The sequence below is a fragment of the Oncorhynchus gorbuscha genome, linkage group LG08 (genome assembly GCF_021184085.1).
Source record: "Oncorhynchus gorbuscha isolate QuinsamMale2020 ecotype Even-year linkage group LG08, OgorEven_v1.0, whole genome shotgun sequence".
NCBI classification, from domain to species: domain Eukaryota; kingdom Metazoa; phylum Chordata; class Actinopteri; order Salmoniformes; family Salmonidae; genus Oncorhynchus; species Oncorhynchus gorbuscha.
In genome coordinates this window covers 30,771,624-30,790,737 of record NC_060180.1, presented here as the reverse complement: position 1 = coordinate 30,790,737, position 19,114 = coordinate 30,771,624, and the positions used below count along the sequence as shown (strand labels likewise).

At 43.0% G+C, this 19,114-nt stretch overlaps 1 protein-coding gene across 11 annotated transcripts in view; it reads right to left on the bottom strand.

Moving 5' to 3' along the window:
- The window catches only part of LOC124041488 (kinesin light chain 1-like), a 56,988-nt gene that overhangs the window by 27,666 nt on the left and 10,208 nt on the right, over positions 1 to 19,114 (bottom strand). For 9 of the 11 annotated variants that reach the window (XM_046359120.1, XM_046359126.1, XM_046359128.1 and 6 more), the window contains exons 2-3: positions 11,635 to 11,904; positions 10,955 to 11,185 (exon numbers count right to left, since the gene is read on the bottom strand). In XM_046359120.1, coding sequence (XP_046215076.1) covers positions 10,955 to 11,185; positions 11,635 to 11,880 — 477 coding nt within the window. In that variant the 5' untranslated portion in view covers positions 11,881 to 11,904. Of the gene's footprint in view, positions 1 to 10,954; positions 11,186 to 11,634; positions 11,905 to 14,777; positions 14,798 to 19,114 lie in introns of those variants that run through there. The other 2 variants (XM_046359122.1, XM_046359131.1) reach the window with 2 other exon arrangements.

Here is a 19,114-nt window from a genome sequence, read left to right as displayed (position 1 = left end):
GGCTACATCTGCTGGCCAGGAGAGAAGGTGGCCCGGAATGGTAAGAGCCTAATTAACCAAACCTGAATATAATTAGCTTGGAGGTTGGGTGGTGGCTGTTTTTAACCTGGCTTTGGCCAGATCTGCATGTGTCCCTGGAGCAGCAAGAGCTGAAATGCTGAGCCCTCTAATGCGGAGAGGGATATCAGACCCAACGAGACAAGAACCGACCGGACGTTACTTGGCCGTAGACCTGACCCCAGTAAGAACAAGACTGCTAGATTTCTGTTTTATATGCCGGCAAACAGCTTTGCTGTCCAGTAGCAGAGACAGACCGGAGGAATCATGTAGAAAGGCTCGGTTTTGATTCCGTTTTTGGTTTATATTCTGTTAATTAATAAAAGTCCTGGGTAGTTTCCCTGGAGAAAAGGTCCACCTTGGTCTAAGCTTGTGCTACTTCACATTATCGTCACTTGTGGGCCAGCCCGGCACCCCTGACCGCTACACTGGTGGAGAATGCAGGAATTAAATCTATGGGTTTGGAGGGCTAAGTGACAAAAGACTGATGTAATTCCATATCATGGAGAACCTCAAGCAGCTGGCTCATGACAGCCAGGCCCAGTATGTCATACACAGGGAGTTCATTACAAATGCTAGGTTCCTGGTCCATTTACAGACCATCACCACTGGTGCTCCACAGGCAACCCCAGCCAGTGGACCCAACCTGGGAAGGCTCCTGCTGAACATTACAGAGGCGGATGATGTGGAAGCCTACCTCTTGCCTCAGAGAACCACAACACGGCTAGAGATGCACACCGGTCCTACTATGACCTATCAGATGATCAAGCTAAAGATAACAAGGTGGTTAAGGCAGTGATTCTGGCACAGCATGGCTACACGTTGATTAGCCAGGTCTTGAATGGACCTTTGTCCCCATCCAGTCAGTTAGGGCCCAGATGCACTACCTTATGTGGCTGGGGAAGGCTTGTTTGCAGAGTGACCCCTCAGGGCCTAGTGTGGAGGAGAGTGGTAATGGACCACTTCCTACGGGCCAAGAAGGTGGCCAGCCAGGGCAATCCACAATCCGTGTACCAACTAGTCCTCCTAGTGGAGAGCCACCAGACCACAATGGATATGCTGAAGTCTGGTAAGACAGACAAGACTGAGGGTAAGCTAAGGTAACAACCAGAGACCCCTGTCTCACGCTAAGAGGCGGAGTCGCCCTGACAACGTATGTTCGGGCTAAGCCCAGACCTAAGTTATGAGTGTAGAAATTAACCCATGCCCACCACAGACCCAGTTGGGGAGAGGCCCCGTCACTTAATGACCTGTTGGGAGGAGTCACCAGCCCCCACATTCCCAACCAAAGTTAATGGAAGAGATGTCCTCCTTTCTAAACTGTTGGGAAGCAGAAGGCCCGGTTCAACTGTCTTCCGCTGGAAGACCCCAACCTCACCCAAGCGAGGAGCCAGGTCACTGAAGTAGATGGAAAGATGATCCCTTGGGTGAGCGAATTAAGATATCTTTGATTTGTGATTAAGAGGCAGCTGTTGTATTATGCTAAATAAGTCCATTCTAAAGTTAAACTGTTATTGGTCCAAAGGCAGTATGACCCCACCATATTGCAAATTATACAACTGATGTCCTTGGAGGCAATCTGGGGGTCCAGAAGACAAAAGGACAGGATCCTCTGGCGCTTCTACTGGCTGGGAGTAGTAAGGTGGACTATTGTCGGTTGTGTCCCGAATGGCAACTCAGTGCATCTAAAGCACACATCTTCTAATCCCTCTTCCTATTATAGATGTCCGTTGTGATTCTCTCAAAGGGGACCTGGTGGGGCCCCTGGTGAAGTCCACCAAAGGGCACCAATAGATCCTGGTGATTCTAGACTATGCCACCCGCTAACCATAGGCCATTCCCATAAGAACTATTACCTCCAAAGGGATTGCACAAGGAACTGGTGTTGTTCTTCAGACGAGCTTACAAAACTACATCGGCAAGAGATGGGGGAACAAGTGGACCAGAGCAGGGACCTCTCTCCCTTCCCAGGGTGCACAACCTTGAAGCACCACCACATCCACACAGAACCCAGAAAGGTAACATTATGGCCTTATAGGGTCCTAGAGGCCAGACTGGAGGCCATCAAAAAGGAGGACCACCAGATGCTAAAAATGGGGATTATCGAGCCGTCCCAGAGTAAATAGTGCAGCCTCATCTTCTTAGTGCCGAAGCTGGACGAGTCAGTAAGATTTTGCAAGGACTTGCGCAGCAACTCACTGCCTTCCTGAAGACAAACAATGTATACGAAATGATTTAGTCTGGTTTTAGATCCCATCATAGCACTGAGACTGCATTTGTGAAGGTGGTAAATGACCTTTTATGGCATCGGACCGAGGCTCTGCATCTGTCCTCGTGCTCCAAGACCTTAGTGCTGCTTTTGATACCATCGATCACCACATTCTTTTGGAGAGATTGGAAACCCAAATTGGTCTACACAGACAAGTTCTGGCCTGGTTTAGATCTTATCTGTCGGAAAGATATCAGTTTGTCTCTGTGAATGGTTTGTCCTCTGACAAATCAACTGTAAATTTCGGTGTTCCTCAAGGTTCCGTTTTAGGGTTAGGGTTCTGTCCAAAAATGCAGAAAAATTAATCCACGCTTTTGTCACTTCTAGGTTAGACTACTGCAATGCTCTACTTTCCGGCTACCCGGATAAAGCACTAAATAAACTTCAATTAGTGCTAAATACGGCTGCAAGAATCCTGACTAGAACCAAAAAATTTGATCATATTACTCCAGTGCTAGCCTCCTTACACTGGCGTCCTGTCAAGGCAAGGGCTGATTTCCAGGTTTTACTGCTAACCTACAAAGCATTACATGGGCTTGCTCCTACCTATCTCTCTGATTTGGTCCTGCCATACATACCTACACGTATGCTACGGTCACAAGACGCAGGCCTCCTAATTATCCCTAGATTTTCTAAGCAAACAGCTGGAGGCAGGGCTTTCTCCTATAGAGCTCCATTTTTATGGAATGGTCTGCCTACCCATGTGAGAGACGCAAACTCGGTCTCAACCTGTAAGTCTTTACTGAAGACTCACCTCTTCAGTGGGTCATATTTATTTTATTTGACCTTTATTTAACCAGGCAAGTCAGTTAAGAACATATTCTTATTTTCAATGCCGGCCTGGGAACAGTGGGTTAACTGCCTGTTCAGGGGCAGAACGACAGATTTGTACCTTGTCAGCTTGGGGGTTTGAACTCGCAACCTTCCGGTTACTAGTCCAACGCTCTAACCACTAGGCTACGCTGCCGCCCCAAATGATTGAGTGTAGTCTGGCCCAGGAGTGTGAAGGTGAATGGAAAGGCTCCTGAGCAACGAACCGCCCTTGCTGTCTCTGCCTGGCCGGTTCCTCTCTTTCCACTGGGATTCTCTGCCTCTAACCCTATTACAGGAGTCACTGGCTTACTAGGGCTCTTTCATACCATCCCTAGAAGGGGTGCGTCACTTGAGTGGGTTGAGTCACTGATGTGATCTTCCTGTCTGGGTTGGCGCCCCCCCCTTGGGTTGTGCCGTGGCGGAGATCTTTGTGGGCTATACTCGGCCTCGTCTCAGGATGGTAAGTTGGTGGTTGAAGATATCCCTCTCGTGGTGTGGGGGCTGTGCTTTGGCAAAGTGGGTGGGGTTATATCCTTCCTGTTTGGCCCTATCCGGGGGTGTCCTCGGATGGGGCCAAAGTGTCTCCTGACCCCTCCTGTCTCAGCCTCCAGTATTTATGCTGCAGTAGGTTGTGTCGGGGGGGCTAGGGTCAGTTTGTTATATCTGGAGTACTTCTCCTGTCCTATCCGGTGTCCTGTGTGAATTTAAGTATGCTCTCTCTAATTCTCTCTCGGAGGACCTGAGCCCTAGGACCATGCCTCAGGACTACCTGACATGGTGACTCCTTGCTGTCCCCAGTCCACCTGGCCGTGCTGCTGCTCCAGTTTCAACTGTTCTGCCTGTGATTATTATTATTTGACCATGCTGGTCATTTATGAACATTTGAACATCTTGGCCATGTTCTGTTATAGTCTCCACCCGGCACAGCCAGAAGAGGACTGGCCACCCCACATACCTAGAGAGGAACCAGGCCACCCCACATAGCCTGGTTCCTCTCCAGGTTTCTTCCTAGGTTTTGGCCTTTCTAGGGAGTTTTTTCTAGCCTCCGTGCTTCTACACCTGCATTGTTTGGGGTTTTAGGCTGGGTTTCTGTACAGCACTTTGAGATATCAGCAGATGTACGAAGGGCTATTTGATTTTGACTTCTGAAAACTAAATAAGATATCAAAATGTGACGTTTATCCTATGCCCGGTGTAGATGAGCTGACTAACCGCTTTGGCAGCGACTAGTATATCAGCACCCTGGATCTTACTAAGGGGTACTGGCAGGTTCTCGTGGCTCAAAAAAGGGGGGAGAAGACTGCCTTTGCCACACATACAGTGCTGTTCCATTACACGGTTTTACCCTTCGGCCTGCATGGAGCTTCGCCTACTTTTCAGAGGCTAACGGCTAGGGTCCTGAGACCCCACAGTGAGTACTCGGCAGCATATTTGGACAACGTGATAGGGCTGTACACAAAGTGGGAATCTCACCTGAAGCAGCTCAACGCTGTCTTGGAGGTACTTTGCAGAGCAGGTCCAACCGCCAATGCAAAAACATGCAGGCTGGGCCTTGCGTAAGGAGAGTACCTGGTATCACCATCGGGAGGGGCAAAGTCAAACTGCTAGAGAAGAAAGCTCAAGCCATCCGACAGTGGCCACAGCCACAAACCAAGTCTCAGGTAAAAACCTTAGGAATGCTGGTTAGCCTATCAAACTATGCAACTGTAGCTGGTCCTTTCACAGACCTGACCATAAAAGCCCCAGCCCAGCCTGGTCAGGTGGACTGACAAAGCGGAAGAAGCCTTCCAGAACCCAAAAGGAGGCCCTGTGTTCCAGACTAGTCTTGGTGATGCCGGACTTTGGGGAGAGAAGGTGGTCCAGACTGATGTCTCAGACAAATGGGTGGGCGCAGGCTTGTCCCGATAAATATGCAGGGAGGAGCATACCATCCTATATAATCAGCCGGAAGCTGTATCAACGAGACCAAATACTCAGTGGAGAAAGAATGCCTAGGGGTGCTGTGGGCATTGAAGAAATTAAAGTACCTCCTGGGACGACACTCACGCTGGTCACGGACCATGCTCCTCTGGTCTGGATGTCCAGGAACAAGGAGACCATCAATAGTGTCCAGGTGGTTTCTCTCACGTCCACAGATCTGGGTCGAAATACGGGAATGCAGACGCACTGTCCCGCTGCAACAATGTGTGGACGACGACGTCCCTACCCAGAAAGGGTGGGTGTGAGAGATGGCCACTATATTCCTTCTCGTTGGCTACATCAGCTGGCCAGGAGAGGGGGTGGCCTGAAAGGGTAAGTTACACACACCTGAAAATAATTCACTTGGAAGTTGGGTGAAGACTGTTTTTAACCTGGCTTTGGCCAGATCTGTTGTGTCCCTGGAGCAGCAAGAGCTGAAACGCTGAGCCCTCTAATGCTGAAAGGGATATCAGACCAAAACGGGACAAGAACTTACCGGCCGTTAATTGGCTGTAGACCTGACCCCAGTAAGGAGAAGTCTGTTAGATACATTTTTTATTTTGTTTGATATGGCGGTAAAACAGCTTAGCTGTCCGGTAGCAGAGGGACCAGAAAAACACGTAGAAAGGCTCAAAGGAAGAGCTAGGTTTTTGGTTTGGTTTTATTGTTACCCAGCACGATGGCACATTCTGTTAACCTCTTGAACCTCTGGGGGCAGCATTTCATTTTTGGATGGAAAACGTTCCCGTTTTAAACAAGATATTTTGTCACAAAAAGATGCTCGACTATGCATATAATTGACAGCTTTGGAAAGAAAACACTGACGTTTCCAAAACTGCAAAGATATTGTCTGAGTGCCACAGAACTAATGCTACAGGCTAAACCAAGATGAAACTTCAAACAGGAAGTGAGCCAGATTTGAGGCGCTGTGTTCCAATGTCTCCTTATATGGCTGTGAATGCACCAGGAACGAGTCTTCACTGTCGTTTCCCCAAGGTGTCTGCAGCATTGTGACGTATTTGTAGGCATACCATTGGAAGAGACTACATTTACCAGGTGTCCGCCTGGTGTCCTCCGTCAAAATTGGTGCGCAATCTCCAGCTGCATGTATTTTTCCATGTGATTCAGAGGAGAAACCAAACTGCCACGAATGATTTATCATCGAATAGATGTGAAAAACACCTTGAGGATTGATTCTAAACAACGTTTGCCATGTTTCTGTCGATATTATGGAGTTAATTAGGAAAAAAGTTTGCCGTTTTGATGACTGAATTTTCGGGGGGTTTTCTTAGCCAAACGTGATCAAAACGGAGCGATTTCTCCTACACAAATAATCTTTTTGGAAAAACTGAACATTTGCTATCTAACTGAGAGTCTCCTCATTGAAAACATCTGAAGTTCTTCAAAGGTAAATTATTTTATTTGAATGCTTTTCTTGTTTTTGTGAAAATGTTGCCTGCTGAATGCTATGCTTAATGCTATGCTAGCTATCAATACTCTTACACAAATACTTGTGTAGCTATGGTTGAAAAGCATATTTTGAAAATCAGAGATGACAGTGTTGTTAACAAAAGGCTAAGCTTGAGAGCCAATATATTTATTTAATTTCATTTGCGATTTTCAACGTTGCGTTATGGTAATGAGCTTGAGGCTATAATTACGATCCCGGATACGGGATTGCTCATCGCAACAGGTTAATGAATAAAAGTCCTGGGTAGTTTCCCTGGAGAAAAGGTCCACCTTGGTCTGAGCTTGTGCTACTTCACACTTGTGGGCCAGCCCGGCACCCCTGCCCGCTACAATATTAAAATCACTCATGGCAATCATTCAGTCAAGTGCCACTAGAATAGAGACCGAGAATGACAAGCATATTCATATAATTATCTAAACAGCTGCGTCCTGAACGCATGACAGAATGCCAGTTCTGAGGCATGTCTGTCTGAGCAGCTATCATGCGGTTTCTTTACCAGCCATGTTGGAAAAATCTTGCATTCACTATAATGTCATCAGTACTTATTCTTCAGATTTTTTCATTCATAGTCATCTCAAGACCAGTGGGGGGGGGGGGCCTGAACCATTTGATTCCTTTTCAAAATTCAGTTACGTTTTATGAACTAATGACACGACCCAGAAGAGATTTTAAATTCTATATTGTCAGCGTTCTTCAAGAACCCTATGGGGAAAATCGCACATCCATATGCATTTAAACATTTTCTTAGTGAGGCAACCTCTTCAAAGACCTTAAAATAAATAGCAGGGTGAGGGTTGTGGTCCCAGAGGAGATTAATCTGGAACGGGTCCTGCAGAGTTACGCAGCAGTCATTGCGTGGACCATTACAGCTTCAGTGACTGACTAAGGAGAAAGTCCGGGGCATTCAATGACATTCAGTGACAACGTTGCAGATATACATTTAATGAATCAACCTGACAATGGCCAATTCTATATGACAGAAAATCATCTGTCCTACAAAATGCAGTACTATCTGAATGTTTCTTAACATTGCAACCTTCTAAAACAGACTCATGAATACAGCCAGGGTCATTTTCAATATGCATTAAACAGAAGACAAAGAAAGGACTGAAAAAGGGAGAGACAGCCTAGACTTGTCCAATAAGAAACATCTATTTTTTGTTGCAAAACACTTTGCATGCCCTAGTTAACATTACCCAGGGGGATTCATTCCAACCACTGGATCAATGAGGCCCTGACCAATCACTTTCCAGGAAGGCCATGCAGGTCATTTCCCCTTCCCGGTAAAGACGTGATGGCTGCATTAATCTCACACCATAACCTGTGTGTGTGTATATATATATATACAGTTGAAGTCGGAAGTTTACTTACACCTAGGTTGGAGTCATTGAAACTAGTTTTTCAACCACTCCACAAATTTCTTGTTAACAAACTTTAGTGTTGGCAAGTTGGTTAGGACATCTACTTGGTGCATGACAAGTAATTTTTCCAACAATTGTTTAGACAGATTATTTAACATTCACTTTATCAAAATTCCAGTGAGTCAGAATGAATTCCACTAAGTCGAATGTGCCTTTAAACAGCTTGGCAAATTCTAGAAAATTATGTCATGGCTTTAGAAGCTTCTGTTAGGCTTATTGACATAATTTGAGTTATGGATGTATTTCAAGGCCTACCTTCAAAACTCAGTGCCTCTTTGCTTGGCATCATGGTAACATAAAAATAAATATTTAAAAAAAATTGTATACAGGTCTGGCAGCGATTTCAAAACGCCTGAAGGTACGACGTTCATATGTACAAACAATAGTGCGCAAGTATAAACACCATGGACCACGCAGCCATCATACCACTCAGGAAGGAGATGCGTTCTGTCTCCTAGAGATGAAAGTACTTTGGTTTGAAAAGTGAAAATCAATTCCAGAACAGCAAAGGACCTTGTGAAGAGGCTGGAGGAAACAGGTACAAAAGTATCTATATCCACAGTAAAACAAGTCCTATATCAACATAACCTGATAGACCACTGAGCAAAGAAGAAACCACTGCTCCAAAACCTCCATACAAAAGGAAGACTACGGTTTGCAACTGCACATGGGGACAAAGATTGTACCTTTTGGAGAAATGTCCTCTGGTCTGAAGAAACGAAAATAGAACTGTTTGGCCATAATGACCATCGTTATGTTTGGAGGACAAAGGGGGAGGCTTGCAAGCCGAAGAACACCATCCCACCCAAGAAGCACCGGGTGGCAGCATCATGTTGTGGGGGTACTTTGCTGCAGGAGGGCCTGGTGCACTTCACAAAATAGATGGCTTCATCAGGGAGGAAAATTATGTGGATATATTGAAGCAACATCTCAAGACATCAGTCAGGAAGTTAAAGCTTGGTCCCATATGAGTCTTCCAAATGGACAATGACCCCAAGCATACTTTCAAAGTTGTGATAAAATGGCTTAAGAACAACAGTCAAGGTATTGGAGTGGCCATCACAGACCTGACCTCAATCCTATAGAAAATGTGGGCAGAACTGAAAAGGCGTGTGCGAGCGAGGAAACCCGCCTGAGGTACACCAGCTCTGTCAGGAGGAATGTGCCAAAATTCTTATTGTGGGAAGCTTGTGGAAGGCTACCCTAAATGTTTGACCCAAGTTAAACTATTTAAAGGCAATGCTACCAAATGCTAATTGAGTGTTTGTAATCTTCTGACCCACTGGGAATGTGATGAAAGAATCAAAAGCTGAAATAAAAATCACTCGCTCTTCTATTATTCTGACATTTCACATTCTTAAAATAAAGCGGTGATCCTAACTGACCTAAGACAGGAAATTTTTATTGCGATTAAATGTCAGGAATTGTGAAAAACTGAGTTTAAATGTATTTGGCTAAGGTGTATGTAAACTTCCGACTTCAACTGTATGTATGTATGTATGTATGTATGCATGTATGTACACACACACACGCACACGCACACGCACACAAGGGTTTTTCTTTATTTGTACACTTTTCAACATTGTAGAATAATAGTGAAGCAAACTATGAAATAACACATGGACTCATGTAGTAGCCAAAAAGTGTTAACAAATCTAAATATATTTTAGATTCTTCAAAGTAGCCACTCTTTGCCTTGATGGCAGCCTTGCACACTCTTGGCCTTCTCTCACACAGCTTCACCTGGAATGCTTTTCCAACACATGCTGAGCACTAGTAGGCTGCTTTTCCTTCACTATGCGGTCCAACTCAACCCAAACCCATCTCAATTGGGTTGGGGTCGGGTGATTGTTGAGGCCAGGTCATCTGATGCAGAACTCAATCACTCTCCTTCTTGGCCAAATAGCCCTTACACAGCCTGGAGGTGTATTTTGGGTCATTGTCCTAATGAAAAACAAATGATAGTGGGACTAAGCGCAAATCAGATGGGATGGCGTATCGCTGCAGAATGATGTAGTAGCCATGCTGGTTAAGTGGGCCTATAATTCTAAATAACTTAGAGTTGCCAGCAAAGCACTCCCACACCATCACACCTCCTCTTCCATGCTTCACGGTGGGAACCACAAGTGGAGATGATCCGTTCACCTACTCTGCGTCTCACAAAGACAGCGTTTGGAGTCAAAAATCTCTAAATTTTCGCCGGTCTAGTGTCCATTGCTCGTGTTTCTTGGCCCAAACAAGTCTCTTCTTCTTATTGGTGTCCTTTTAGTCGTGGTTTCTTCGCAGCACTTCAACCATAAAGGCCACACAGTCTCCTATGAACAGCTGATGTTGAGATGTAACTAATGAACTTATCCTTTGCAGCAGAGGTAACTCTGGGTCTTCCTTTCCTGTGGCGGTCCTCATGAGAGCCAGTTTCATCATAGCGCTTGATGGTTTGTGAGTGCACTTGAAGAAACCTTCAAAGTTCTTAATTTTCCGCATTAACTGACCTTCATGTCTTAAAGTAATGATGCTCATTTCTCTTTGCTTATTTGAGCTATTCTTGCCATAATATGGACTTGGTCTTTTACCAAGGAGGGCCATCTTCTGTATACCACCCGTACCTGTATACCACCCCACCCCTCACAACACAATTGATAGGCTCAAACACATTAATTTCCACACATTAACTTAAGGCACACCTGTTAATTAAAATGCATTCCAGGTGACTACGTCATGAAGCTGGTTGAGATAATGCCAAGAGTCTGCAAAGCTGTCATCAAGGGTGGCTACTTTGAAGAATCTCAAATATAAAACATTTCGATTTGTTTAACACTTTTTTGGTTACTACATGATCCCATAGGTTATGTCTACTATTATTCTACAATATAAAAATAAAGAAACTCTTGAATGAGTAGGTTTGTCCAAACTTTTGACTGGTATTGTACGTGCATACGTGAATCCACACATTTGTTAACTCACAGTGGGTGAGACGTCCTCGTCGTACTTCTTGAGCTGGTTCATGAACTCTAGGTGCTTCTTCTCCTCCTCCAGCTGTGCCACACTCTGTTCGCTCTTCTGCAGCTTCTGCTGTGTGTTGGCCAGCTCGTCCCTCAGCCACTGGTTCTCCTGGCACAGCCGACGCACCTGGGCTCGCAGTTTCTGCTTTTCAGACTCCACTGCGTTTAAGTGGTTGGACAGGGCCATCATCACCTGAGGAGAAGGGGGGAGGAGGTTATCAAACCACTGCACATCAGTAGCTGTCCATGGTTCTCTTCAGTCCGCTTTCATCCTAGTTCTCCCTGGTTTCTCAGATGGAGAAATAGCATTAGAGGTAAGAGAACAAGGCAATTGCAGAGAGAGCCTTCTGAAAGACAGAGACCCTAACAGACAGCTGTGTTAAGGGTGACTCATGACTGATTTCCTAAGCTTGGTCTAATAAATCAAATCAAATAGACTGTAGATTAAGTTGCTGTGTAATATAAGTACCCTCAGAAGTTAAAGCAGCAACCAAATTGAGTCATTTGCAGAGAACCTTATCCCAGATCTGTTATACTGTCTACCTCTAGCCAATGGTCATTTTAACACCAAATAAATTTTGCAAGACAGCATTAAATAGATATGAGACCAAACTACTCAGCTCCTCCCTCAGGCTTACATACCTGTGCTTCTCCAAGGCCCAGCTCGATCATCTCCACAGACTTGCGCAGAAGGCTGGACTTCTCGTGCACCAGGTTAGCCTCATCTTTCTTCAGGCACTTGATGGTCTCCAGCAGGCTGTGCAGGATGGAGTTGTGCTCATTCTTCAGTGCCTCCAGGCCCTGGATCACCAGCTTGGTGTTGGAGATTATCTCCTCCTGGGACAGCTTCTCTAGCTTCTCTTCCCTTGGGTACACCATCGTGGACATCGTCTAGTCTACCGTAGGGGGGACCTGGGGGAGAGGAAGGGGGAAACAGGAGGACATGGGTGGGTTGAAGTCTTGGAAGAGAGGAGATCTATATATATATATTATATATATAATATAATATTATATATATAATATAAATATAATATATATAGAAATATATATAATATATATAGATATATATTTAATATATTAATATATTTATATATATTATATAATATATTATATATTATATATATATATATAATATATTATATATATATATATTATATATATATTATATATATATATTATATAATATATATATTATATATATATATATATATATATTTATATAATATATTATATATATTTAATATATTAATATATTTATATATATTATATAATATATTATATATATATATTATATAATATATATATAATATATTATATAATATATATATTATATTATATATTATATAATATATATATTATATAATATATTATATATATATTTAATATATTAATACATTTATATATATTATATATATTTCTATATATATTATATATATTTCTATATTATATTATATTTATATATATATTATATTTATATTATATATATGATAGTATATAGTATGATTTCGTACTTGCCTTTAACCAAAGCGTCAAATTGTTACATCTCTGAAGTTCAAACAATCTAAATCACTGTTTTCGCGAGACAGCGTGGTATTGAGAATCCTCAAGACCAGGTGAAGAATCTTGTATTAAGTGACCCATCTGTACAACATTTATTAATGTGAGAGGAATACATTGAGAGGCTCAGCGATGTTAGGACTTTGAAAGTGAGGTTGTGTACGCCCCGTATAAGCCTAACAGTCCCTATCCACAGAGAGACGGGAGAGGGTTTGACTGGATTGGATTGAAGTTCCAGAGCCAAAGTACAGCACCTCCTTCACTTTCCATGCCAAAGTTTTAAAGCCTCAACAGATTCAATCTTCACACTACTGATCAGTGCGCACCGTCTCAGCAGTCAGTGTCAGTCAGGTATGATAGGAGTGGAGCTGGAGCCTGTCAAATCTATACTGAACAAAAATATAAAAACGCAACATTAAGTGTTCTTCCCATGTTTCATGAGCTGAAATTTGTTCCTTACTGACAAAAAGCTTCTCTCAACTTCTTTGCATCCCTGTTAGTGAGCATTTCTCCTTTGCCAAGATAATCCATCCACCTGACAAGTGTGGCATATCAAGAATCTGACAAACAGCATGATTACACAGGTGCACCTTGTGCTGGGGGTAATAGGACAATAAAATGTGCAGTTGTGTCACACGACACAATACCACAGATGTATCAACTTGAGGGAGCATGTAATTGGCATGCTGACTGCAGGACTGTCCACTAGAGCTGTTGACAGATAATGTGGTGTTAATTTCTCTACCATAAACTGCGTCCAACATTGTACCATAAGCCACATTCAGCCACCTGGACAGCTGATGAAAATGAGGGTTTGCACAACCTAAGACTTTCTGCACAAACTATCAGAAACCGTCTCAGGGAAGCTCACCTGCATGCTCGTTGTCCTCACCAAGGTCTTGACCTGACTGCAGTTCGGAATGGTAACAGTCTTCAGTGGGCAAATGCTCAGCGTCGACGGCCACTGGCACGCTGGAGAAGTGAGCTCTTCACTGATTAATCCCGGTTTCAACTATACCTGTGCAGATGGCGTGTGTGGGGGCGAGCAGTTTACTGATGTCACTGTTGTGAACAGAGTGTCCCATGCTGGGAGTGGGGTTATGGTACGGGGCAGGCATAAACTATGTACAACGAACAAAATTGCATTTTATCAATGTCAATTTGAACGGACAAGAGATCCCGAAATAAGATCCGCCGCCATCCCCTCATGTTTCAGCATGATAATGCACGGCCCCATGTCGCAAAGATCTGTACACAATTCCTGGAAGCTGAAAATATCCCAGTTCTTCCATGGCCTGCATACTCAGACATGTCACCCATTGAGCATGTTTGGGATGCTCTGGATTCACACGTACAACAGCATGTTCCAGTTCCCGCCAATATCCAGCAACTTCTCACAGTCACTGAAGAGTGGGAGAACATTACACAGGCCACAATCGACAGCCTGATCAAACCTATGCGAATGAGATGTGTTGCGCTGCATGAGGCAAATGGTCACACCAGATACTGACTGGTTCTCTTTTAAAGCTGTGACCAACCGATGCATATCTGTATTCCCAGTCATGTGATATCCGTTGATTAAGTCCTAATTCATTTACTTCAATTGACCAATTTCCTTATATGAACTGTAACTCTGTAAAACATTTGAAATTGTTGCATGTTGCATTGATATTTTTGTTTAATGTAGATGAAAAAAAAACATGAACACAAAACATCCGTCTACATCTCAGTGAACCCGCCCTTCACAGTGACAGGCAGGCACGATGTCATCTCTCTGCTCCAGTCATGACACAGTAAGCGTAAGACAGATTTTCTGGACATACAAGAGATGAAAGGATTCAGAGACTTCATCAGTGAGATGGGTCATTACTTGTATGCTGTTAAAATTATGCCATGACTAACAAATGTACTAGGATTAGGCTAGGCTACTAACTGCCCAAAGTGAGTCACTAGTGCAGCCTTAATGAGTACCCTATGAAAGACATTACTCACCGTTGTGTGGCCTTGATAGAAGAAGAAGGTTAGACCCAGCCTTATCACAGATAACTACAACGGCAAAACAATTAAGAAAATTGTATGCAAAAACAGACGAGACAAAAATCCTTTACAAACTGTAGGCCTGTAGGCTGTAACACTGGCCTTGTTTACTTCTCAGCTGCTCTTATTCCTATAATTTGTATAGACTTCATGTACACTACAGTATGTGGAAGGTGAACTTGTCTATAGACCTGCTTTCCATGATGAACAGCCGTGGGGGAGAATGGGATAGGCAAATTCTAGTGGATAGGCTGCCAGGCGGGAATGCTTTGGGCCAATCCCAATAACACCAGGTTCAGAGCAGGACAGGGCTGTAGTTGGCCGGCTGTGGACACAGATTAGAGGTTGACCAATTTAAATCGGCATGGCTGATTAATTAGGGCCGATATCAAGTTTTCATAACAATCGGTAATCTGCCTTTTTGGATGCAGATTACATTGCAATCCACGAGGAGACTGCGTGGCAGGCTGACCACCTGTTACACGAGTGCAGGATCAAAAGGACCTTGTGGATGCAAGGAGCCAAGGTAAATTGCTAGCTAGCGTTAAACTTATAAAAAACAATCACTAATTAACTACACATGGTTGATGATATTACTAGGTTAACTAGCTTGTCCTGCATTGCATATAATTAAAGTGGTGCCTTTTAATATATCACCGAATCACAGTCAACTTCAACTTTGCCAAAAAGGTGATGATTTAACAAAAGCGCATTTGCGGAAAAGCACAATCGTTGCACAAATGTACCAAACCATAAACATCACTGCCTTTCTTAAAATCAATAAACAAGTATATTTCTTTAAACCTGCATATTTAGGCAATATTTACTAGAGAAATTGTCACTGCTCGTGTTCAGTGCAAAGCAGAGTCAGGGTATATGCAGTAGTTTTGGCCTCCTAACAAAGACCGTATCTTACATAATGACATAACATTGAAGGTTGTGCAAACTAACAGCAATATTTAGACATAAGGTTGCCACCCGTTCGATAAAATACGGAACAGTTCCGTATTTCACTGAAAGAATAAACGTTTTGTTTTCGAAATGATAATTTACAGATTTGACCATATTAATGACCAAAAGCTCGTATTGCTGTGTGTTTATTATAATTAAGTCTATGATTTGATATTTGATAGAGCAGTCTGACTGAGCTGTGGTAGGCAGCAGCAGGCTTGTAAGCATTCATTCAAACAGCACTTTACTGCGCTTGCCAGCAGCTCTTAGCAATGCTTGAGGCACAGCGCTGTTTATGACTTCAAGCCTATGAACTCCCGAGATTAGGCTGGCATTACAGAGGTTCCTATTAGAACATCCAATAGTGAAAGGTATATGAAATACAAGTGGTATAGAGAAATAGTCGACATGTCATAATTCCTATAATAACTACAACCTAAAACACCTTAACTGGAAATACTGAAGACTCGTGTTAAAAAAGGAACCACTGGCTTTTATATGTTCTCATGTTCTGAGCAAGGAATTTAAACATTAGCTTATTTTTTATATTTTTTACACGGCACATATTGCACTGTGTTTTTGCATTATTTAAACCAAATTGAACATGTTCCATTATTTATTTGAGACTAAATTGATGGATTATATTAAGTTAGAATAAAAGTGGTCATTGTTCATTCAGTATTGTTGTACATTTACATTACATTTAAGTCATTTAGCAGACGCTCTTATCCAGAGCGACTTACAAATTGGTGCATTCACCTTGACATCCAGTGGAACAGCCACTTTACAATAGTGCATCTAAATATTTTAAGGGGGGGTGAGAAGGATTACTTTTTCCTATCCTAGGTATTCCTTAAAGAGGTGGGGTTTCAGGTGTCTCCGGAAGGTGGTGATTGACTCCGCTGTCCTGGCGTCGTGAGGGAGTTTGTTCCACCATTGGGGAGCAATGTAATTGTCATTACAACACACACCTTTTTTTTAAAGATGCATTTTTATTTTTTATATTTTATTTTTATTTTAATAGTCCAATTAAATTGGTATCGGCTTTTTTGGTCCTCCAATAAAATCGGTATCGGCGTTGAAAAAAATCATCAATCCGTCAACCTCTAATACAGATGGAGCCTTATGGAGGGTGTCCGTCTAGTGCCAGGCTGTGGACTTCAGTGACAGGCTCAGGAAGGCCTCCCCCTGCCTGACTGAATGACTGCCTGGCTGACTCGGTCATGGATAGTGGACACAGAGTGGACGGCATGAATCATGAGCAGTTGGAGGAATGGATGGTCAGGTCACTTAAAATGACAGATACAGTTGAAGTCGGAAGTTTACATACACCTTAACCAAATACATTTAAAAACCCAGTTTTTCACAATTCCTGACATTTAATCCTAGTTTAAATCCCCTGTTTTAGGTCAGTTAGGATCACCACTTTATTTTAAGAATGTGAAATGTCAGAATAATTGTAGAGAGAATTACAGCTTTTATTTATTTCATCACATCCCAGTGGGTCAGAAGTTCACATACACTCAATTAGTATTTGGTAGCATTGCCTTTAAATTGTTTCATTTGGGTCAAATGTTTTGGGAAGCATTCCACAAGCTTCCCACAATAAGTTGGGTGAACTTTGGCCCATTCCTCCTGACAGAGCTGGTACAACATAAATGGTCATTATGGCCAAACAGTTCTATTTTTGTGTCATCAGACCAGAGGACATTTTTCCAAAAAGTACTTTCGTTGTCCCCATGTGCAATAGCAAACCATAGTCTGGCTTTTTTATGGAGGTTAAGGAGCAGTGGCTTCTTCCTTGCTGAGCAGCCTCTCAAGTTATGTTAATATAGGACTCATTTTACTGTGGATATAGATACTTTTGTACCCGTTCCCTCCAGCATCTTCACATGGTCCTTTGCTGTTGTTCTGGGATTGATTTGCACTTTTCACACTAAAATACGTTCATCTCTAAGAGACGGAACGCGTCTCCTTCCTGAGTGGTATGACGGCTGTGTGGTCCCAAGGCGTTTATACTTGCGTACTATTGTTTGCACAGATGAACGTGATGCCTTCAGGCGTTTGGAAATTGCTCCAAAGGATGAACCAGACTTGTGGAGGTCTACAATTTTTTGTTGGTGTCTTTATTTATTTATTTAGATTTTCCCCATGATGGCAAGCAAAGAGACACTGAGTTTGAAGGTAGGCCTTGAAATAGATCCACAGGTACACATCCAATTGACTCAAATTGTGTCATTTAGACTATCTGAAGTTTCTAAAGCCATGACATAATTTTCTGGAATTTGCCAAGCTGTTTAGCCTACACTAGGTGCCAGTCATAAGACTGTGCTATATTAAAGAAGATTTTGGTAGTGAGGCATTAAAGTGTTTCATGTATGAAAGTCTTTAAGAGAGGTCACTGTTCCTGCAACATTGTTTTGACCACATTCACACTTACGGTTTAAACATATTGCAGATAGTTGTTGTAGAGCTAACTGATCTGTCAAAAGTGCCCAGTACAGAAAGGAGCAGAGTATGACCGTAGAAAATGTCACAGTCCACATGTCAGTAGCCCTGTTCTGACATTTTACCTTTGTCGGGTGTCCAATCAAACATCTTTTGACCAATGGGTAAAATAATGTTTGTGTAGATACTCATCTAAGAAAACCAGTGACCCAATCTCATGTTTCTATCATAATATGTTTTAAAAGGGATAAAAAAAAACAAAAAAATAGTATATATATATATATTTTTTTAACTCGGCAAAAAGAGAAATGTCCCTTTGTCAGGTCTTTCAAAGATCGTGTAAAAATCAAAATAACGTCACTGTAAAGGGTTTAATGCAGTTAAATTGCAAAGAGAGGACACGGTCTAGACATACACTACATGACCAAAACTATGTGGTCACAAGCTTGTCAAACATCTCATTCCAAAATCATGGACATTAATATGGAGTTGGTCCCCCTTTGCTTCTATTCCAGCCTCCACTCTTCTCAGAAGAGTTTCCACTAGATGTTGGAACATTGCTGCGGGAACATGCTTCCATTCAGCTACAAGAGCATTAGTGAAGTCGGGCACTGATGTTGGGCGAGTAGGCCTGGGTCGCAGTCAGCGTTCCAATTCATCCCAAAGGTGTTCGATGCGGTTGAAGTCAGTGTGCTGGACTTTATACACCTGTCAGCAACATGGTTGCGGGCCAGATTGGAAATTTAGCCAGGACACCGGGGTTAACACCCCTACTCTTACAATAAGTGCCATGGGATCTTTAATGACCTCAGAGAGTCAGGACACCCGTTTTAACATCCCATCCGAAAGACGGCACCCTACAGGGCAGTGTCCCCAATCACTGCCCTGGGGATATTGTTTTTAGACCAGAGGAAAGAGTGCCTCCTACTGGCCCTCCAACATCACTTCCAGCAGCATCTGGTCTCCCATCCAGGAACTGACCAGAACCAACCCTGCTTAGCTTCAGAAGCAAGCCAGCAGTGGTATGCAGGGTGGTATGCTCAGAAGGGCCGGGCCATGAATGAACAGGCAACGTTTTTAAAAAGTCTCAAAATGAAACATGTTTTTAGGAGTGCTAGAATTGCCTACA